Source organism: Anoplopoma fimbria, chromosome 5 (genome assembly GCF_027596085.1).
Source record: "Anoplopoma fimbria isolate UVic2021 breed Golden Eagle Sablefish chromosome 5, Afim_UVic_2022, whole genome shotgun sequence".
Classification (NCBI taxonomy): Eukaryota; Metazoa; Chordata; class Actinopteri; order Perciformes; family Anoplopomatidae; genus Anoplopoma; species Anoplopoma fimbria.
Window position 1 is genome coordinate 4,858,037 of NC_072453.1, and position 19,867 is coordinate 4,877,903.

The following is a 19,867-nucleotide window of genomic DNA, read 5'->3' on the forward strand; positions in this document are numbered from 1 at the left end:
AATCGATATACATCTTGTGTAAAAATATTGAGCTTTAGCTGTTGGTAGATGTATTTTTTAACTTTGGACAGAGCCAGCAGCTGTCTTCCCAACCTGTGTGCTAAGCTAGGCTGCTAGTTTAGCTTAACACACACAAAAGTGGACATGAGGTCACGCTCTAAAAACAAAGATACATATTTTTACAATCTTTTCTTGGATACTTTTCTATATATCATACTCTAGTCTTGAAAGTGTTTACTATATCAAAGGACCATCTTTGATCACTGGATGTTTAAATACCGTTAGACTGGAGTGGTAGTTTAACTGTTGATGGAAGAATGGAGATGATAAGCAGTTAAGGTCAAAGGTGAAAGCACTTACTGTTCTTCTTTAATGTATAAAAGATCTCATTTAAGAAGTCAAAGTTATTTCACTTAGCATATGAACTACTATGCAGCCTGTGAATACAGTGAAGATAATTCTTTATATTTACAGAATTTCTTAAAGGATGTCTATGTGCCGGTTCCACCTTAAGCAGCACCATATCAAGATTTTTCTAAAACACTAACCATTATTATCACGTATGCTTTTCAGGTTGAAAAACAGACTCTGCTGTTAAACTATATGTATAATGATCTTCCATGATGATAAAACATTAAAGATGTATATTAAAACAAATATAAAACCCATATCCTTGATAAAAAAAAAACAAAGCACTATAATATTCTGCTTATTTTGTTTTATTGCACTTTTACCATGATGCAAAGGAATGGTAAAAATCCACAGAAACCATGAGTTGAATAAAAAAAAAGAGAAAAGAAAAAAGAATCATTTTCACTTTAAGAATACATCATCTTAAGGTTCACTATGGATCCACCCATATGTCCATACACACTGAACTGACCTGACACAGGACTATGGAAACTTAGACTGTATAATAAACCCCTTATGGAACAGATGGAGTCAGCACACACATATATGTAGACCTCTGAATCTTACCTATAGCTCGTACCCAGGAGGAGTTCCAGCCTTTCTGCTATGAAACCAGACATTCAAGTATTTCTATCATTGCACAGGCACTAGATTTTCCTACTGTATATATTAACTTTCAGCCAGCGACTGAATCGTTGACACCAACAGTTAAAAGCTATCAGCTGTTGGTAAAGAATGAAATATACATCTTGAAAAATAATCTCTCCACAACAGCAACATCTGGACATCAAATATATTACAAAGAAACAATAATTTAAAAACTATTGGTGTCACATTTGGCTTTTGGTACCATAAATCTAACCTCATATCTGTTGCACTGAAAGAATAAAACAGAAACAGTTGCTGGATTAAATGTTGTCGAACAATACTTATTTTAAAGCGAACTTGATACTTGGAATGGGGTGAAATGTGGAGGGTTAACTTCACTGAGAGGCACGGACCTGGCAGCTACTTTTGCACATGCTCAGTTTGCCCCCTTGTGGACAAATTAGGAAGTGCACCACTGTGATGAAAATTCTACAGTTCATTCTTAACAGAAACCGATTTGTGTTCATTTAAAATAATAAATATGAATTTTAATAAATACTCTCTCAAGTACAAGTAACATTTATGGGCAAAATTAAAAGACAAATCGCGGAGTAAGCCTGCACTCCAATCAAATATTTCCATCTTGAAAAAGCTGAATCAACTACGCAGTAATCAAAAAAAATAATAATACTATGTAATAAAACATCATTTTGATAATTAAGACAACAGGAAGTCAATCTCTACATCCTCCTCCACCGTGAATGTTCAACCCAAACACTTGCAATACCAACAATACGTATAAACATATAATTCAGCTTGTGAAGAGAGGGGGGGGGGGGTTCTTTACAAGTCTCTCAGAATTCACTGAATTCAAAAAAGGGTCCTGAACAAGACAGAGAGAAAGTGTCTCTTGCAAAACTTTCATGGTTTGGTAGTGCTGCGGTGGGTTGGTGCGCTGTCACCATCATCCTACACTAGAGTCAGGGGTTGATAATTTAAGGATTCTAGGTGATGTGGGGGTTGGTTCAGTTTAGTTTGTGACCCGGCCCCAGATCCATCCAGAACTCTTCGACAACACCTGCGAGCATCTGTGCAGTTAAAGTCATTGCACTTGTTTGTCAAGGTCCAGTCCTATCCAGCAGGCTTCCACTTCCAGACAGCTTATATTAACCTCAGGCAAACAGGCTTCCCTGAAAGTTCAGCTAACAAAAAAAAAAATCGAGCCCTCTGAGGAATTCGGTACAGATGGAGCTCACCTGTGTTACAAGGTGCCAGTTCAGTTTTAAGAGAAAGACTCAATCTCCTATCTCCAGAGAGTCAGTCCTACCTAGCTGCCAGCGCCCCGGGACAGCTACCTCCGACGTGGGCCGTTGTGGCCGTGGTCTGTCCCTTGGTACCCATCGAGGTCGTCCTCTACAACGTAACTGTAGCCCTCCTTTTCAATGCATTCTGACAGCACATTGAGCACCTAGTGACAATAAAATACCACAAGACAAGAGAAAAGGTATAAATGTTGAATAGAGGAAAAAGCTGATTGTACGCACTATTAGTGGTCAAATAAGATTAAAGTATTTAATTGCCTTTAAAAAGGCACAAATGACAGTTTTTCCTGGATGTTTAAAATTCTAGTGTGTAGTATATATATATATATATATATATATAGCCAGTGTTTGGTGTGTCCGTTCTTGGTCACTATAGAAACATGGCGACCTGCTCTGTGAAGAGAAGCCACAATATATGTAGATAGAAACGGCTCATTATAAGGTAACATAATCACAAATATTAATGTTTTGAGGTGATCATAAACTAAATAAATCAGACTTGCATTTATGCCAGTAGATACCTCTAAAAGCTACACACTGTTGCTTTAAAGGAATATTTCAACATTTTGGGTAATTCACTTTCTTGTCTAGAATTTGGTAAGAAGATCAATAGCATGTTTGGGAGTGATAGAATGATACCGGTAGGAACAGAGACTCAGTAGGAGACACAGACAGAGGACATGAGGTACGCTCAATTAAAGGTTAAGTATTTAATGGAAGCTGATGGTCATAAACAGGTATCAGCCCAAACAGCTTGCAACACCCAGCAAGGAGAAAGCAGATGTCCAAGCACTATGAAAAACTCTACACTAGGAACACATAGAGATAGACAACCATCACGCTTACTTTCACACCTACAGGCAATTTAGAGTCCCCAATTAACCTAAGCTAGGTGTCTTTGGACTGTGGGAGGAAGCAGGAAAACCCACGCTGACACGAGGAGAACATGCAAAAGTCCACATGGAAGGAATCTGTGCCTGCCTAACCTCCAACCACAAAATACACAAAATTCCAAAATGTTGAACAATTTGTTTAGCGGTTCAAATGAAAGGGCACCCTGTGAAAAATGTGTGTGTAGCACTGACCAGGCGTAGTCGTCGGTCCATGGCATCCAGGTGTGGCTGGATGAGGATGGGACTAAGGCGGTCCCTCACCAGGGATTCTGCCATGAGCATGGACAGCTTGTATTCTTCCTTAGCCAGCAGCTGCAGACGCAAATGGGTCGACTTCCTTACCCTGCAGTAAGAGAGCAGCCGGGAGGGGGGAGGAGAGTTGGTGTGACATTATGCAGAGTCATACCTATATAGCCGACTAATCATATGTGAAAATCATGCTTAAACTTTGCACGGGGATCAATGAAGCCATAAAGCCCTTCTCATCAAGCTACATAAAAATACCAGCAAAGAAGACCTTACCTGCAGCACTGGGTCAACGGCACCAGAATGGATATCTCATCATGGGAGTGCTTTCCAAAGCTAGGGTGAAAGGATAGCAGCATGAATGATTTTGAAATATGTTTCCTGTGCTGTTGTGCAATTTGCTGTTTGTCTGAATCTTTTATTCTGTTGAGTTTTTGAATAGTTTGATTGCTGTGCAGCTGCTTATACACTTCTGTTGTCCTGATCACTTCTTCTTATTTTGCTCATATTATGCTACATATATTATTCATTTATTTATATGTGTTAAATTTTGAGCAGTTTCTTGCATGTTTCATAAAAATGCAGGGATGGAATAATGAATGCAGCAATGAAAATCAGTTTGACAATCCCTGCATTTCAACCTGTGGAGTTTCAATGCAGTGGCTTACCCTCTGCCGTTGTCCAGGTGGATGATGACGGTCTCATTTCCAAACTTTTCGAATGTTTCATAATGGTGGCGATCCATGTTTCCTGTGTTGGAATACAAGCAGCCAACGGTGAGACGGAGAGAGCACATATGTGTGTACACATACCGTGTGTTATATATTGTTAACTCTACATGTGTGTTTGCATACAAAAATGTTTTTCCTATTATTGACCTCTGAAATGGTGCTTAGACCAGCAAAGGAGAGTGAAACGTACCCATGAGGAAGTCAAAGACGGTCATGTCCATGATGTCCAGCAGTCGTGTCCCACTGTCATACGGTGGAGTCTGTTTGACTTCCTCGCAGTAGTCCGGGTCCACCTCCCATCTGAAGAATTTAAAATATCACATTAACATCTCTTTGTAATTAATAAGAATTTATTCATCTGCTTTGCAAACAAACCACCAAAATCCAATTTGTTTCGCCTTTTAACATGTTTGTTCCAATTTCTTTTTTAAATTATTTTTTGAAACTAAGTTTTTCCCCCAATCATAACAAGATTGCAATTAAGTGTTTTCTTCTGTGGCAGGATCTGTACAGTTTGTTTTATTCTATTAATATGTCAGTCAGCTCTAACTTTATTTACATTATATCTTACACACCACAGGTCTCTTGCTCAGCCCTCATGAGTTACTGTTCCTGGTATCTGACAGCGGCTGTAATGACTATCCTCTGATAGCTGGACCTACAGTGAATCCCTCAGCGTCTGCTTCATTCAGTTAACGCAGTACTGTCAAGTGCAAGATCGATCTCTTACTCTGCCTTCTTGCGTTTGTGATAGGAGCGTCTCCATGGGTTCCTCCAGGTCTTGCGTTTGGCGAGGGCCAGGTCCGGGAGGAAGGCAGCCAGGGATCCTTCTAACTGGTCTGGTTTACCGCACAGAGCATGCTCAGTGGAGCAGTAGTACGAACACTCTCCGTAGAAACACACGTTGTTGGCTGAGATTTGGAAAAAGAACACACATTGTTGTGGCTGCTTTGTCGAACCATTGTTTATAAAGATGAATAATTTACCGTTTGGTATCCTCTATTATGCTACTCAGTGTTAAATACTTAAAATGTGACTACACCCACTTTTAACCCTTTTGAAATGCACACCACATAATTTAAAGGCCACTTTTCCCAAGATTAAAATTACCTGGAAACATTCAGCGACTTGTATTAATTGCTGAGATTGTCAGTAATTTTAATCCTGTGAAAGTTTTCCATGTGTATAATATGTAATGTAAAAGTTGCATCGCTAATTAACTGTCGTGGTTGGGCACAAGCTAGAGTCCCCTGATAATACTAATCCCATGCAAATTAATATCACGTTAATTCAGGGCACAGAACTAGGTTTGCACTGCATTATGAAGAAGGAAACTGTTCATTTTCGCTTGGTTTTAACTTTTGCATGATGAATAAATATGGTTGAAAACGACACAGATGGCATTTTTTTCTCTTCTTCTGGGATCAGCATGTAATCCTTATTGATTGTTTTGGGGTACACATAACAGAAGTACAACTGAACTGAAATGTGTGCCGCATTTTAATTATGATCTCGCGTGTCTGTGTGAAAGTTTTTCCTTTCTAGATGTGTCTATGAAAACCAATAACTCTGAAAAATGTTTCAGTTTTCACCTGGTGAAATAAAGAAGGTCCTCCAGAGCTTTTTGTCTTGTGTGACATCTCGGATCTCCTTCGTCATGTTGACAAGCCTGCCGGCCACAGGAGGGACACGCCGAAAGTCCAGGATCCTACAGGACAGAGACACATAAAGAGGGGTTACATTCTGTATTCAGAATAGCAGGAGTTTTCAAACAGGGGCAGTGACACACACAGCTCACGGAGGCATTTAACACTTTAACTTCATTGCAACATTAATTTGCAACAAAAAAAATCTCCCTGCTCTCTGAGCCTTAACTCTCTCACACTGATATCTATATCTCAGGTGTCCATTTGATAATAAATGTCCATATATTTGCTTAGAAATTAATCGATAAAAAGACGCTCCTTATAACTCCAGAACTTATCATTTGATAAATCAAATGTATCAAATGATAGTTGTCCGCACATCCATGGTAACATTGCAAACAGGAACAGTTAATACTGCACACTTGTTTGGCAATTACACTGAAAACGTTTATTTTACATATTTGGAGAATGTTCAAGAGTTTTATTTGAGTACCAAACAGCTGTAGAGTGTAGAAACAAGGACAAGCTCTTTGTAAATATAGGCAGAAAAGACACACATCACTTCAGATAGGACTTCACAATCCCTGGTTTAGAAGGCCAGCGCCTAATCCATTAAGTCGCTGTGGCAGGCAAACATGGTAATGTGGCCCAAATTATATATATGTAATTCACTGCCACTGCCAGCAGGGGGCACTGTGACACAAGTCCTGACCTGACATTTACGCCACATGGTGGAAAACGTTTGTATTGTTTATGTGGATATCATTCAACATCAAACCCATTTTCAACTTCCAAACGGCCTTCCGGTCTAATATATTTTCAGATACTGAAAGATTGCGTGACCGTCCTCACTTGTGTGTGCCACATGCCTATTTTATGCATGTGCGGCCCCTGTCGTCAATACCACCCGGCTAGAGCATCAGCACGGGCTCTTTAAAAATTGATAACCCTGACAACACCTAATGGCCAAAGCCTGAGGGCAAAGAGACACAGAGACTAAGATTAAAGATGGGGCCAGGGGAATAAGAGGCGAGAGAAAGAAGGAGACATGGGAGAAGCTGCCGGAAAAAGAGAGCTGTTAACCGAGAGGCTCGTCATATAAATGATGCCATCAGGTAGAGTGGTGGCGGGTTGAGTGAGACAGACGCACGCAGTCATGTCTCTTTCCTCTGACACAGGATGAGGCGCCGCAAAGCACAGTCTGGCCTGCTGGGCCCGGGCCTGCTGCCATGCTGAAGGGAACAGCTAGGGCTGGCTTCGATGCAGCTCATCACTCTTTTTCTTCCATCCTTGTCCCTTTGATAAACCTTATTCCCACGGTTGCCATTTTTAACTTGTGTTATATTCATGGTGGGACAGAGAGGCCCGCTAAGGGCTGTGCATGAACAGTGTCAATCATCATTGAGCTAAAAAATGTACGAGACGCCAGAGGGAATTTGGAGCTATACGGTTTAATATTTTAAGGTCATATTGGTCCTTGAATGTCTTTATATCTGCTCGCTCTCTTTTTTCCCCACCTAATGCAGCAACACCAAGTGCACTTCCCATTTAAATCCAATCACATAATTAATGATGCTTACAGCAGTGTAGCCTATATAAGAAAAGGCAGTTGGTTTATGTGTGTGTATTTGTGCACATGCTGCTTTTTAAAGAGCCTGTGTGTGTCTGCGGGCCCCCTGGGAGGCAGTGTAGCCTAAGCCTCTGCACCACCACCACCAGCAGCAGCAGCAGCGGCAGCAGTTCTGTAGCCAGGCTCTAATTTAGAACAGACAAAATAAGGAAAAAAATAAAGCGCTGCTTTTGGCAAACCCTCCCTGGCTTATATTTAGAATGGGCACAGGGCCTTTCATGCCTTTGGTTTCCTCCTCTTCCCCTTAACCCACACATATGCCGGGAGTGTGTGAGCGTATTTTTGTGCAAGTGTGTGTGTAGAGGAGGACCAGATGTGTAGAAGACTGGTGAAGAAAGCTGCTGCTAATGCAATTGCTGCTGAACTGTATCATTGTGCCCAAAGGAAAAGCAGATTCAACATCACTACCCGCTGTGGCCCTAGTATGTGTATGTGTGTGTGTGTGTGTGTGTGTGTGTGTGTGTGTGTGTGTGTGTGTGTGTGTGTGTGTGTGTGTGTGTGTGTGTGTGTGTGTGAAAATGGACATGCATGAGTGTGACCTCAGAATCATCTCGTATCACCAGCATTCGCAACACAACACAAGCCCTCTGCTTGTAATAACATACAGCCACAGTGACGTCAGTTTGACTTTAATAGCGACGCTACAACTTGCCGCTCTCTCTCGCTGATCAGAGAGCCTCGTGAGGTTTTCTCTTTTCATTAAAGTCTCTGGGGCAGGCAGACGGGCAGGCCATAAAGTGTTAGCCTTGTAAAAGGCAGTGAAGTCAGGGAGCATGGTGGTTTGCTAGGCAAGGAGGCTGCAGTCATTGTTCAGTCAGATGCTAGCTGTGGGAGGGCGGCATTCATTCGCTATGACTCATGGCCTCTCGGAGCTTGCAGCCTCCACTGTGCGGGCCCCGGCTCACACCGCTCGCTGTGATTGAAAAAGAAGGGGTTTCTGGGAGATCAAAACGGTGAAAAGGAAAAAAAATTACAAATAAGCGCAGAGGAAATGTGGAGTACTTGTAGGGTGTTCATGCACAGAAGAGAAATGCCTGCGGTGCTGGCTGCATTCACATACATGGATCTGTATCACCATACTTGGGGAGCACCTTGCAAACACTTATCTTAAAGCTTCACTGTAGAACAAAAGGTACCCAGTTCTGGCTTGGCGTTCTGCAGGTTTTTGTCCCTCCCGGGTGGTTAATGAGCTGACACGAGGAGAATCAAATTAGCAATCAGGGTGGGACACAAACCTGCAGGACGTTGGCCCTTGAGGATGGAAAGAAGCACTTGGGCTTGAAGGTGTTAGAGCAGGTTCAAGAACATTGGATTTTTTCCTTATTTAGCTGAAAATGTTTGTAGCATCGGGACCGTTTCCGGACCGTACAGCCACTGCTGAATCTGAAGGTAATGTAACTACCCGGAAGAAAGAAGGATGCATGGAATTAAAAAAATAGGATAGATATATCTGCGTCTACTGCATGGATTTTATCCTTATCTAAAAAAACAGCCCACTGGAGTCCAGCAGAGACCTACGTCATGACAACGTGACGTCCCAGGTAACATGTACCACACACCTTTGAGACATAATGTTGACTTACTTGTCCAGATGAAAGGCGGCGATCTCGGCGTTGTGTCTTTCAAAGTCAGAGAAATAGAAGAAGTCTGGTGGGGTCTCCTGCTCCCGGGTTTGCCTGCAGAGGCACAATGGGGAAAAAAGCATACGGGTCAGATATAACTGTAATGCAAAGGCGAGGATTGGTCAGTCAGCAATATGCGAAAGGCTCTGTGTTAACCTGACAATGCAACATATTAAACTGGAGCTGCAAATCACGCCTATAGAACGTCAGTGATGCCCATCACAAGATCACAGTTAAATTTACTTTGATAAAAGTAAAAAAAAAAACTGAAAATGTTCATATTTGAGAAGCTGGTTGTTATTTTTGCTTGACAAATTACTTAAATGATGAATCAATTAACACAAATCGTTTCATTGTTACCTGGTCTAACATAATATATGCGTGTCTGGATTTCACAGAACAATGCAGCAGCCAGACGACATTAACAGGAATTCCATATTACAGTATTTGCTGTGTATACTGCACACTGATATTGGTGAATCGGTTACAAATCAGTCCAACACATCTTCATGTCACACTGCAGAGGAGCCCAGCCAGTGATACAACACCTTGGCTTTACACCTGTGTACCTAATACTGCAAACAGTGTTTGTGAGCAATAACCAAGACACAATAAATACGTGTCCTTGCCTCACAAAAAAAAGCCCTCGTCGCAGTAACGTCGGGTGTTTTGTGGGGCAACTACAAGAGGGGACAATCGAAGGTGAGAGACTTCCTCCTGAAGCGCCCACCCTGTTCTGGATCTGGATCTATTTCTGCCCAGCTCTGATCCTTTCCCCCCCCAAAACTGCCTTCTACACACATTCTGCCTTAAAGCTCTTACTGGAGGGAAAAGAGGCTCTTAAAGGCTTAAATCCCAGAGCTGATGGAGGATGGCCAGGATGGGGCAGGACAGACAGGACGGCTGGGGTTGAAAAGGCAAAGTCAAAGGAAATGGAGGTGAAAAGAGTTCCAGAGAAGATGTGGAGTATAGAATATATGTTAATGAATTTGAAAAATACAAGGACAGCAGTGCAGTCCATCATCAAATTTCTATCTTTCTTCAGAGGAGCGGCGTATTTGGGTTATTTTTTTCCTTTTTATACACAGTGCCTTTTTTTTCTTATTGACAACAGTAAATACTTTCCAGGAAGGCAGCTGAGTGTAATGATTTGGACTGCAGCCTCTGCTTCAGCTAGTAGAGGGAGGATGAGAAGAATGGAAACTATCTTGGCAACTTCCCTTTCTCTCCTTCTTCTCTCTCTATTCCCTCCGGATGCCTCTCTCTGTTTATTTTGCTCAAAATCCTCTATCTCATCTCCTCTGCCTCTCCGCTCTCCTTCACGCAGAATTGTTTTCTCTGCTTTCTCCTTAATACTTTATATCTGTGCGCCTCTCCTTTTCTCTCTCTCTCTCTCTCCGTTCCATCCCTCGCTCCCTTCCTCGCCCCCTTCCTCAGCTGGCTGGCTGATTGTAACTCCACAGCTGCGTGGCTGACATATGCACCAGTCATTAACTAACCCAACATAGAGCCCAGAAACACACTCATCCACTAAAAAAATACCCAATTTCCTCCTCTCTTTATCTGTCTTTCTCTCATCGTTCTCCATCCTCGATCACCCTGCAAGCATTTGACAGACAGCCACATCCAAAGTTAAAACCGAAAATCATACTGTGGTACCGTACACTGCTATGATCAGCATCACAATTAAACCCATTTCTCCTATCTATATTCCTCCAGCTCAGTCTCCTCACTCCTCTCTCCTGCTCATCCCTCACTTCCACACGGCAATTTCCAGTAAAGGCCGAGCACCGTCTGCTGATTGTATCACTCTCTTTTTCCTGGATAGCCTTGCTTCAGGGACACAGCTCTCGCTCCACATCAAGGAAAAATGATACTGACTTTGAAAGCTGAGAGAAGTGTCTATTTACACCAGCGCAGCTCAGCTCCTGCAACAGGACAGCATCATTCAGTCCAGCATACGACGTGACTATAACTGTGTCATCGACTGGGACAGCTGTGCTTAGTCAGGTCCTGAAGTTATTTCCCAACAGATATGAGGTAATTAGTTTAGGAACAACAAAGCAATGATGCTTTTTGGAGACTATATAATATGTTATGTTTATATAAAGTGAAGTGATGTGAGGTGGACAGATTAAAACTGATATCCAATGAAATCATTGAAAGGCTAAACACGCCATGTGTAAGAAGCTCTTTGCTTTCATCTGTTCTTTTTTTTTGTTATGCTGGTTTTGGCTGGTTGATGGCAACTATAGGAATTATAAAACATTTTAGGAAAATATATTTATTAGCTTTCCAGCCCAAGAGTAAGAGGAGAAGATCAATACCACTACCATGTCTGTACGTTAAGGGGATACACCCCATATGAAAAGGGTAAAGAAATTAATAACAATCTCCATGAAGCTTCTCCAGTTTATTACTAACATTAACACTAATTTTGCCATGTTTTTAGGAATAAAATGTTCTTTAAAATAGGATATGAATGCTTTATGAACACATAATGCTTACTCACAGTATGATATGACGGGTATGTCATATTATAACATTGTATCAGAAATAAGTAAGGGAAGTACATTTGTATGTTCTTTGGCATTTAAGCAAGAAAGTGGATTTCCAGCACATGATCGTGAATGATAAAACATAGATAATCTATTCATCTTGGGAAAAAGTGCAGTTATATTTAAGGGCTTCAAGGTAATTTTCTTCAAAAAATGTTTTGATATTTTTATTGACATTTTTATTTCATCCTGACAGCAATCAATGAATTAAATGCTCTGAATGGCTATCCAATGACTATAATAAGCCTGTTTAATTGTTTCATTTGGCCCGAATGTGAGCACTAACAATAGCCATGTTCATTGTTTACATTTATGATTATATGTTTACGATCAAATCGATAATTTGGATGGAGAGGCTTTGCGCGGAGGCCTGAAGAGACAGACTTTCTTGTTAGATTTAGCGGCTTTTGGAGCTCATGGTGCTAGCTACTTTCATTGGAAGAGACTTGGCAACACTGGGCTGGGTTTTTCAGTTGGATAATTTTTTAGCAGCGAACTCTTGCTAGTTTCTTAAGATTACCAAAATATCTAATAGTGGAGCCCTTACTTGCCAGTATTTCATGACCAAGCTGACCATACAGGAGCGTTGTCATGGAGATTTCTTGGGGGATAAGCATGAGCAAACATTCTAGTGCAATGATTCATGGTCATTCAGCCTTAAAGAAATCCACAAACATACTTCACATAGTCCCAGTACATTGCTGTCTCTATAGGGGAGGACACCACAATAAGCTGCTTTATTCAGGCTTCTACCATTAAGCTTGCAACACGCACCAAAACACAACTCGATGAGGCGTACATGTTATGTGTTACTGCTTTTCTATGAGTCGGTGAGCGCCTGTATGAGTGAAGACCATGTGAATACAAGCATGTGTTTGCATTTGAGACAATTTTCTCTGCCTGTGGCCCGGCTGCACCGATGCTCTCCTCTCACTGAATGCCAGCCAGGAAGCAGGAAGGCTGGGTAATTATCGTGATCTACATCCAATTCAAATGTCGATAAAGTTATTTAGAGCATGGCATGATGCCCCCCACTGACCAGGAAGAAGTAGAGAAGAGATAAAGTCTGACAAAGGAACTGGAGTTAAATAGGGAGGATAACAAGGGACAGGGAAGAGAAAAAACTACAAAAGATGTCTCTTAGTGTTCTTTGAACTAACAAATATGCAGCTGTTATGTAACATTATGTCTGAATCCTCTAACAGCAGCACCTGTGTTCACCCAAATCTGAGCGTGTTCTGATCAAGCAAACCATTAGGGGGATGTTGGTTCAAGGAAGCTGTGCTGCCAACGTAAGGCAGGGGAAACATACATAAATGCATGACCACATTATAAAGTCTATAAATGTTTGAATACACAGTATGCACTAAGCTCAGAGAAAACATTGAAGCGGGCAGAGATGTTGGTTACTCAAGAGCTACTCGTCCTATTCACTTTGGACTGGCTGGCTGAGCTTAACCTTTGAAATATTTACACAACCACATCGGAGTTATGCTGAATGATAAGTAGATATCTTGCACCAGGCTGCAAGAAAAAGCGTACATATTTTTCCTCCTCAGAAAGGCATAGTAGAACTGCCAAATGCTGTTATGTAAGGGCAGAAGAAATTGTGTATTTTTCAAGTAGGGGTTTGGTGGCGCCACTATAGCCAGATGTCGACACTGACATCAGATCTTTTATCATCGGCAGCAGGTGAGACTTACTGAGCCGAGCATGCCCAGTCTGACCCTGGCCTTGCTGTAAACACATAGTTTACACTGGGTGGCCAGACAGTTTCTTGGCTCCGCTCACCGCTCCGAGGGGCCCCAGCAGCCAGTGGGACAGCGGAGGTCTATCAGCAATTACACTACAGTGTGAGAATATAAAGGTGAATGAGAGCGCAGCATCTGGAAAATCTACCCGTGTATACAGTGCATAGCTGACCTTTGCAACACTAGCGGGAGATAGAGAGAGAGAGTAGTAGGGAAAATAAGAAAGAGGGAATTTCCTTTCACGCTGTTATTAACATCAAATCAGGGTAACGGTATTGTGCCTCAAGCTGTAAATAAAAAATACACTCAGATTTACTCTGTTCAGATACAATTCTGGTGTTGGTCACTTTCCTGCCTACAGTGATGAGTTGTAACCGAGAGTCATACTCCTACACAGAAAAGCTGAACACTAGATGTCTTGTCCCTTTGGTACAAAACCAGCATAGATCGACCAGGATGGTATAAGTGTAGCATGAGTTTTCTGTGTGCGGTTAGTGGATACGCTGTTTTTTTTGGTATCAAAATGTTGTTACTCCAACGATTCGATATTACTATTCCACAAAGCTGGTCAAGCTGGTCAAGTAAACTGAAGCAGTAGAGGCCCTTAGTATTAGTCATTTTTTTTAGGTCAAGCTTTGAAAAAGGCCATGTCCTACATTTCCCATAATGCACCTATATATTTGAAAGTCCCCTGCCTGGTTAATACACATATCTTGTCCCTGTTTGTAAGGCAGGCTTTCTGTTACTAAGTAGTACTAAATTGGTGCAGTGCTCCTTTAACTCCCTGCTTAATTTACAACATTTTTAACATGTACAAAATGCTTGTTTGGTTGAGCACTTCTGGATGCTCACATCCCAAATTCATGTTTCCCTTTTTTCAGTGTTGCATCCCAGTGGCTACAGAGTGGGATCATCCATTATGTAGAATCCCAAAGTTGTGACAGCTCAGCATTATGCATGAAGCCTTTCACTGGGAATTCCTTCCACAGAAATGAGTATACAGTGGGCTCTATTTTCTTTCTCTTGTCATCTTTTCTCATGGTCCAGCCTGTTCACTCAAGTATCTTTCTCTAGAATGTCTGTTTCATCTAAACAAAACATCCAAATGTTGTTTCCTTTGACTTTACAATAAGAGTGAACATCTTATCCAAGGTGATGTATAATACCCAAAGTATCCATGCGACACAGTGCATTTGGGCACAGCATAAAGAAAGTTTTATCCGGTTTCAAAGTCAAACTGCCAATCGATCACCTTAATCCTGTAGCTATGGTCGTAGGCCACAGTGGAGGAGTATAAAGATACGCTGTAAAATATAAAAGGACAAGGGCATCTTCCAGCCCCAGCGGGTTCCCGGCAAAGGGCTGACTCCACACACTTGTCACACATCATCCGTCAAACCCACGGGCATGACAAAGTGAGTGCACGCTCGCACACACGAAAAACTTACACACAGCTATAATATACACAAATATAGTATCATAATGTACTGTACATGCACACACACACACACACACACACACACACACACACACACACACACACACACACACACACACACACACACACACACAAGCGGCTTGAAAGAGTTTTTTAAACCTCAAGAGGGGGTGGTTGAGCTGCGAGGAGGTAGGTAAGCTTTTAATACATGAGAGGGTAAGATAGCGAATCCCATCTTTGGGTCAACAAAAAGAAGGGAAAAAAACCACGGCAGGGAGACTGGAGATGAGAGGAGGCGGTACATTGTTTCATCTCAAGCATGACACATGTGAAGGTTAACCTTTTGAGCAATGATATTTGATAAATTGAGAAAAAAAGCCTTTCACTAGCATATGAGACAGGCGTACCTGCATGTTTACGTCTGATGATATGTGCTACCGTTTACTGGTGTTACTGCTGTAACCCTCCGCTGTAATCGTACGTCTGCAAAGAGGATTTTCCACACAAATGGAAAACTGTGACAGGTTGATTTGAATGAGTACGTGATCTGTAGGTGCGACACGAAGATGAGATTTGGTGTTTGACTGTGAAAGGACGGACAGATGAAGACAGAAATAAGGAAGGATGGGGAAGGCTGCAAAAAAAGGAGAGAAAGACAAAAGCAGAACTTTTTTTTTTAGAGGGGACAAAGGAATAAAGAAGTTAGGAAAAAATGATATCAGGAAGAAGTGGAGGAAGAAGGAAGTACAGAGAGAAGAAAGAAGGAAATGAGGAAGAAGAAAAAGAAAGATGAAAGAAGGGTAGGGGTTCAAAATACCTGAAAGCTACTTGAAGTAGATATAAAATCCCCAGGAGGACTCTTTCGAGAAATTTCAGGAGCTCTAAAATATTGCAATTTTTGGTGCCACTGTCTTTTTCTGTATACATTTATATTTTCCTGTATATATGTTTAAACGTGGTGTATTAATCCTATATTTGTTGGGTGTTGACACAATATGATGCATTTGTTAAAGTAGTGATATACCCATCTATCAGCTGCAAGTCCAGAACTTAATCAGACACGTATTATATTGCAATTCATTCCCATACAGTTGCTCAGAGTCATCAAAGTGACTGACTCGTCTGCTTACAGCATGGAGCTAAACAGCTAACGTTAACAGAGGTGACATTGAGTTACATTATGATGCGTTCATGCTCTATTCATTAAATAACTGTATTGGGTGAAGGTAAATTATAACTCTATCAAGTGTTCAAATATTATCTTGTAAAATTCAGGGGGTTTTTCTCCTCATTTCCTTGCTGTCAATTACAGTTCTGAAGAAGATAACCTGAATCAGCAGGTCAAACTTCATCAGAAATGGCCTAGAGAAAAAATTGCAATTAGTGCATAAGAGTAGTGTAGCTCCTTTAGGCAATGGCTCAGTGCATAGTGAGCATGTGGTCAAGTCAAATTGTCAGGTGGTAGTAAATCAAAAGCGTAGGTTTCAGTTTGTCCATGAATAAACACTGCAGCTCCTCAAGACCCAAGTAAAGTTCACACTGCTGAGTAAAATGAATGGGATAAGCCCCAAAGAGAGAATTAACTTCGACCCTGGAAGCCAAATAAAGTCTCACATGTGCATTGCAACCACGTAGAGAACTTAGAAAAAAAACCTTAAATCATCAGTGAATTATTTTGAATCGTTTTTTGTTGATGTCCAACGCTAAATATTCTCTGTATGAATTGATGGTGTATTTTTGCACCTAGGCGAGCACATTCATTTATGCACATGCACAGTACCTTCCCACCCAAGAACCCCCCCCAAAAAAGCTAAGGTGTAATTTGAACACTCGGAAGAAGGAATGAAATACATAAAGTAAAAATGAGGATGGAGGAGAGAAAAAAGGTGTAGTTTCCTTTCATATCATATCAACAACTTTTTTCATAGTTATCATCAACCATCTATATTATCTGCTGCTTCAGAGCCTCAGTGACCCACGATGGTTAATTCAAAAGCATCTCCACACTGACAACTACAATTTGGAAGAAAGAAAACCCTCTATATTAGAAATAAAAAGACACCAGCTGATTTCAATTTGCAACTATCAGCTGCTGCCTTCAAACCATAGTGTGTGCAGCCATGATGAAAAAAAGAAGGACTTTTAACAAGCACACCACAAACACCCAAGGGCTCTCTAAACAACCTTCACACCGTGATCCAGGTGTGTGCGTGTGTGTGTGTGCGTGTCAGGTTTTTGTGTGTTGTTGGGGTTATGCGTGTCGCAGGTTCTAAGTGTGATGGCTGTCATAGCTCCCCGGGCTCTTCATCGTCCTCCTCCACCTTCTCCTCCTCCTCCTTTAGTCCCTTACCCCTTCAGATCCCAGGCCTGACATACAGAGAGACAGCTGTTTCCTCCCAGCAAAGCGCTCTCTCTCTCTCTCTCTCTCTCTTTGACACATTGACACACACACAGGCATATAGGTATGCACCAATTCATCGACATAACCATGATTCACATACATCACAATGTGTATGAACAGAGAAAATGGCAATATAATGAATTAGGCAATGAAACTGCATCCTGTTTCTAGTTTAGCCTCGAGTCCTCGGGGGCAGCACCATGTAAATGAACGCATCCTGCATAGATAGCCGACGCCCTCACAACACAACCAATTTCTTTATTTTTTTTCCGTCTGGAGGCCCTTCAAAGAGGCATGTGCTTCAGTAACGAATGGTCTTAAATGAAAATCACTGAGCAAAACACAGCTATTAGAGGTGTAGAGCGTGGCAAGGCACCCAGAAGAGTGTTTGCTGTGAGGGAGGAGGAAAGGGGGCGCCATAACAAAAGATGTTCAACTACATTGTTATGGAAAGGCTTTTTAGATGAAGGGAAGAGACAAGGGACAGAATGGTGAAATATGTGGGCCATTAGTTTAAGTCTATAAGTAATTCTCTTTGCATCAATCCTTTATGGAGAGGCACGCACACACAAACTCACTCACGGTTATATCCAAAGAGCTACAATGCGCCATCTAACCTCCTCCTCTCCTGCTGCCTGAGCTGTTGTCATGTCGACCTGTAAATATCCGGGGCAGATAAACAGGCCGTTAAGATGAAGCCATCATCTAAACATAAGACGGATATACCGCTGCCTCTATAACAGCAGGCTGCCTCGTCCCAACAGCACACGTCCTAGTATGGCGCCACCTCTCATCTCTGTTCCTCTATCTTCCTTACAATCTCTGGAAGTCTTTCTTTAAATAAAAAAAAAAAGACAACAACAAATCAGCCCTTCTACCTCTCGCTGTCAGCTTCTTTCTCCATCTGGGTGTACTGCTCAGAAAAAGATAGGAACCTCCCAGGCCTGATGCTTTTATTTATTTTTTGGGGAGTATGTTTTCCGTGGTTTGACTGGGCGAACTCAGCACAGCAGAGAAGAAAACTTGCAAAGCACTTCCAGGAGTTGTCTGCTCAGTGATAGAATATTCTTGCAAATATCCAAATCACTTTTTGTATTTCGTTTTAAATGCATCAAAGCAGGCAGAAAACCAGGAAGTTAATAACATTGTCTTGGATTAAAAACTGATTCTGGAAACAAAATCACAGTAAGCATTGAAAACGCATAATGCTATTCCTTCCACCTTCGAAGCTGGAACGGAAGGGTTGTTCAGAAAGAGACATGAAGGACGGATGGATGGATGCCACAATGGCAAAAATGAATGGAAGATATAAGAAATGAAACATGAAGGCACAATAAAACGTTCTAAAGATTTGAACTGAATCTCTTAACCAAATTGTAAACATGCAACATTGGATTCCCCTATAAGCCATATACGAGTGAACTGTTTTTCTAATCTCCATTTCTAAAGCAGAGGTGGATTACACATGCGTGTGTCTCAGTGAGTGGGAAGGGGAGATGATGAATTTCCCCGTATGGCATAAAAGATGATCCTTAATCTGCAGCATTCATTCAGCTTTCAAACGAACGGCGTCAATGAAGCGGCGCCACCATCAGAGCTGCTCAGGAGTGCAGCACGCGGGGATGCACATTGACCAAATAATCACATTATGCTATACAATACTATGGACTGTGAATGTACCTACAGTATAGGGAGCTGAATTGTGCCTTTGAAATATGTATTGTGATACATGGGTTCATCTTTCAGAGCGGAAATTGTGTGGAAGGGAGAAAATTAGATAATACAGTATTTATGGCTGTGCACAGTTCGAGTAAATCAGAGATTTTTATTGTGGTTTCATTTTTGTAGATCAAGGCTTCTACAGTGAAGGCAAAATATTAAAACGGCAATTCCTTTGAGGAGACAGTTACCACCGCACGTATTGAAAATGAAAATGTCAGTATTCTGATTGATTGAAAAAAGTGTTGTTATACCTTGCATCTATTTAACGTAGATTTATTCAAGCTAGCAGCTCTGGGCTGTACCATTGACTGTATAAAAGAAGTGGACTACCGTTTTAAAGCCTTTTGTTTGGCATTTCGGCCGTCGCCATCTTGATTTCCGGGCAAGAGTTGACCATATTTGGACAAGAGGGTGGAGCTGGGGAGGAATGTGCATAGCTACGCCTCTTTCCCGATTAACATGGTAGCAACATGTCAATCACGAGGTAGCAACACTCTAAAGCATATCCTGCTATATCTACAATTTTACTCTAAAAGGACTATAATTCACCAAGTGAACATCATGTTGTATTGGTGACCACTTCAAACTAGCGATTAAGACTTGTGTTTTTACATTTTTTTAATGTTTACTGAGGTTAATAAATTAAGTGAGAAGTAGGGTAATTTTCTCATTGACTTCTATACAGTCAGATTATTTTTGCAACCGCAGGAGTCGTCCCTGCTGGCTATTAGAAAGAATGCAGGTTCATGACACTTCAGCATTTGCTTCACTTTTCAGAATCTGTGGCTATTCAACTTCTTTTATACAGTCTATTGGCTGAACAATGCTACTTTGAGTTGAAGGCTAAATTCAGCAACCTAACATGTTCAGAATGATACACGGGGCTGATGTTAAGGAGGTATAATGTA

At 41.4% G+C, this 19,867-nt stretch overlaps 1 protein-coding gene across 2 annotated transcripts in view; it reads right to left on the reverse strand.

The window, feature by feature from the left end:
* Nucleotides 1–711: 711 nt before the first annotated feature.
* fam20cb (FAM20C golgi associated secretory pathway kinase b) overlaps nucleotides 712–19,867 on the reverse strand; it is a 53,055-nt gene continuing 33,899 nt past the window's right edge. For both annotated transcript variants that reach the window (XM_054598717.1, XM_054598718.1), the window contains exons 5-12: nucleotides 9,051–9,143; nucleotides 5,784–5,899; nucleotides 4,922–5,102; nucleotides 4,382–4,491; nucleotides 4,129–4,210; nucleotides 3,737–3,796; nucleotides 3,407–3,557; nucleotides 712–2,467 (exon numbers count right to left, since the gene is read on the reverse strand). In XM_054598717.1, coding sequence (XP_054454692.1) covers nucleotides 2,351–2,467; nucleotides 3,407–3,557; nucleotides 3,737–3,796; nucleotides 4,129–4,210; nucleotides 4,382–4,491; nucleotides 4,922–5,102; nucleotides 5,784–5,899; nucleotides 9,051–9,143 — 910 coding nt within the window. In that variant the 3' untranslated portion in view covers nucleotides 712–2,350. The remainder of the gene's footprint in view (nucleotides 2,468–3,406; nucleotides 3,558–3,736; nucleotides 3,797–4,128; nucleotides 4,211–4,381; nucleotides 4,492–4,921; nucleotides 5,103–5,783; nucleotides 5,900–9,050; nucleotides 9,144–19,867) is intronic.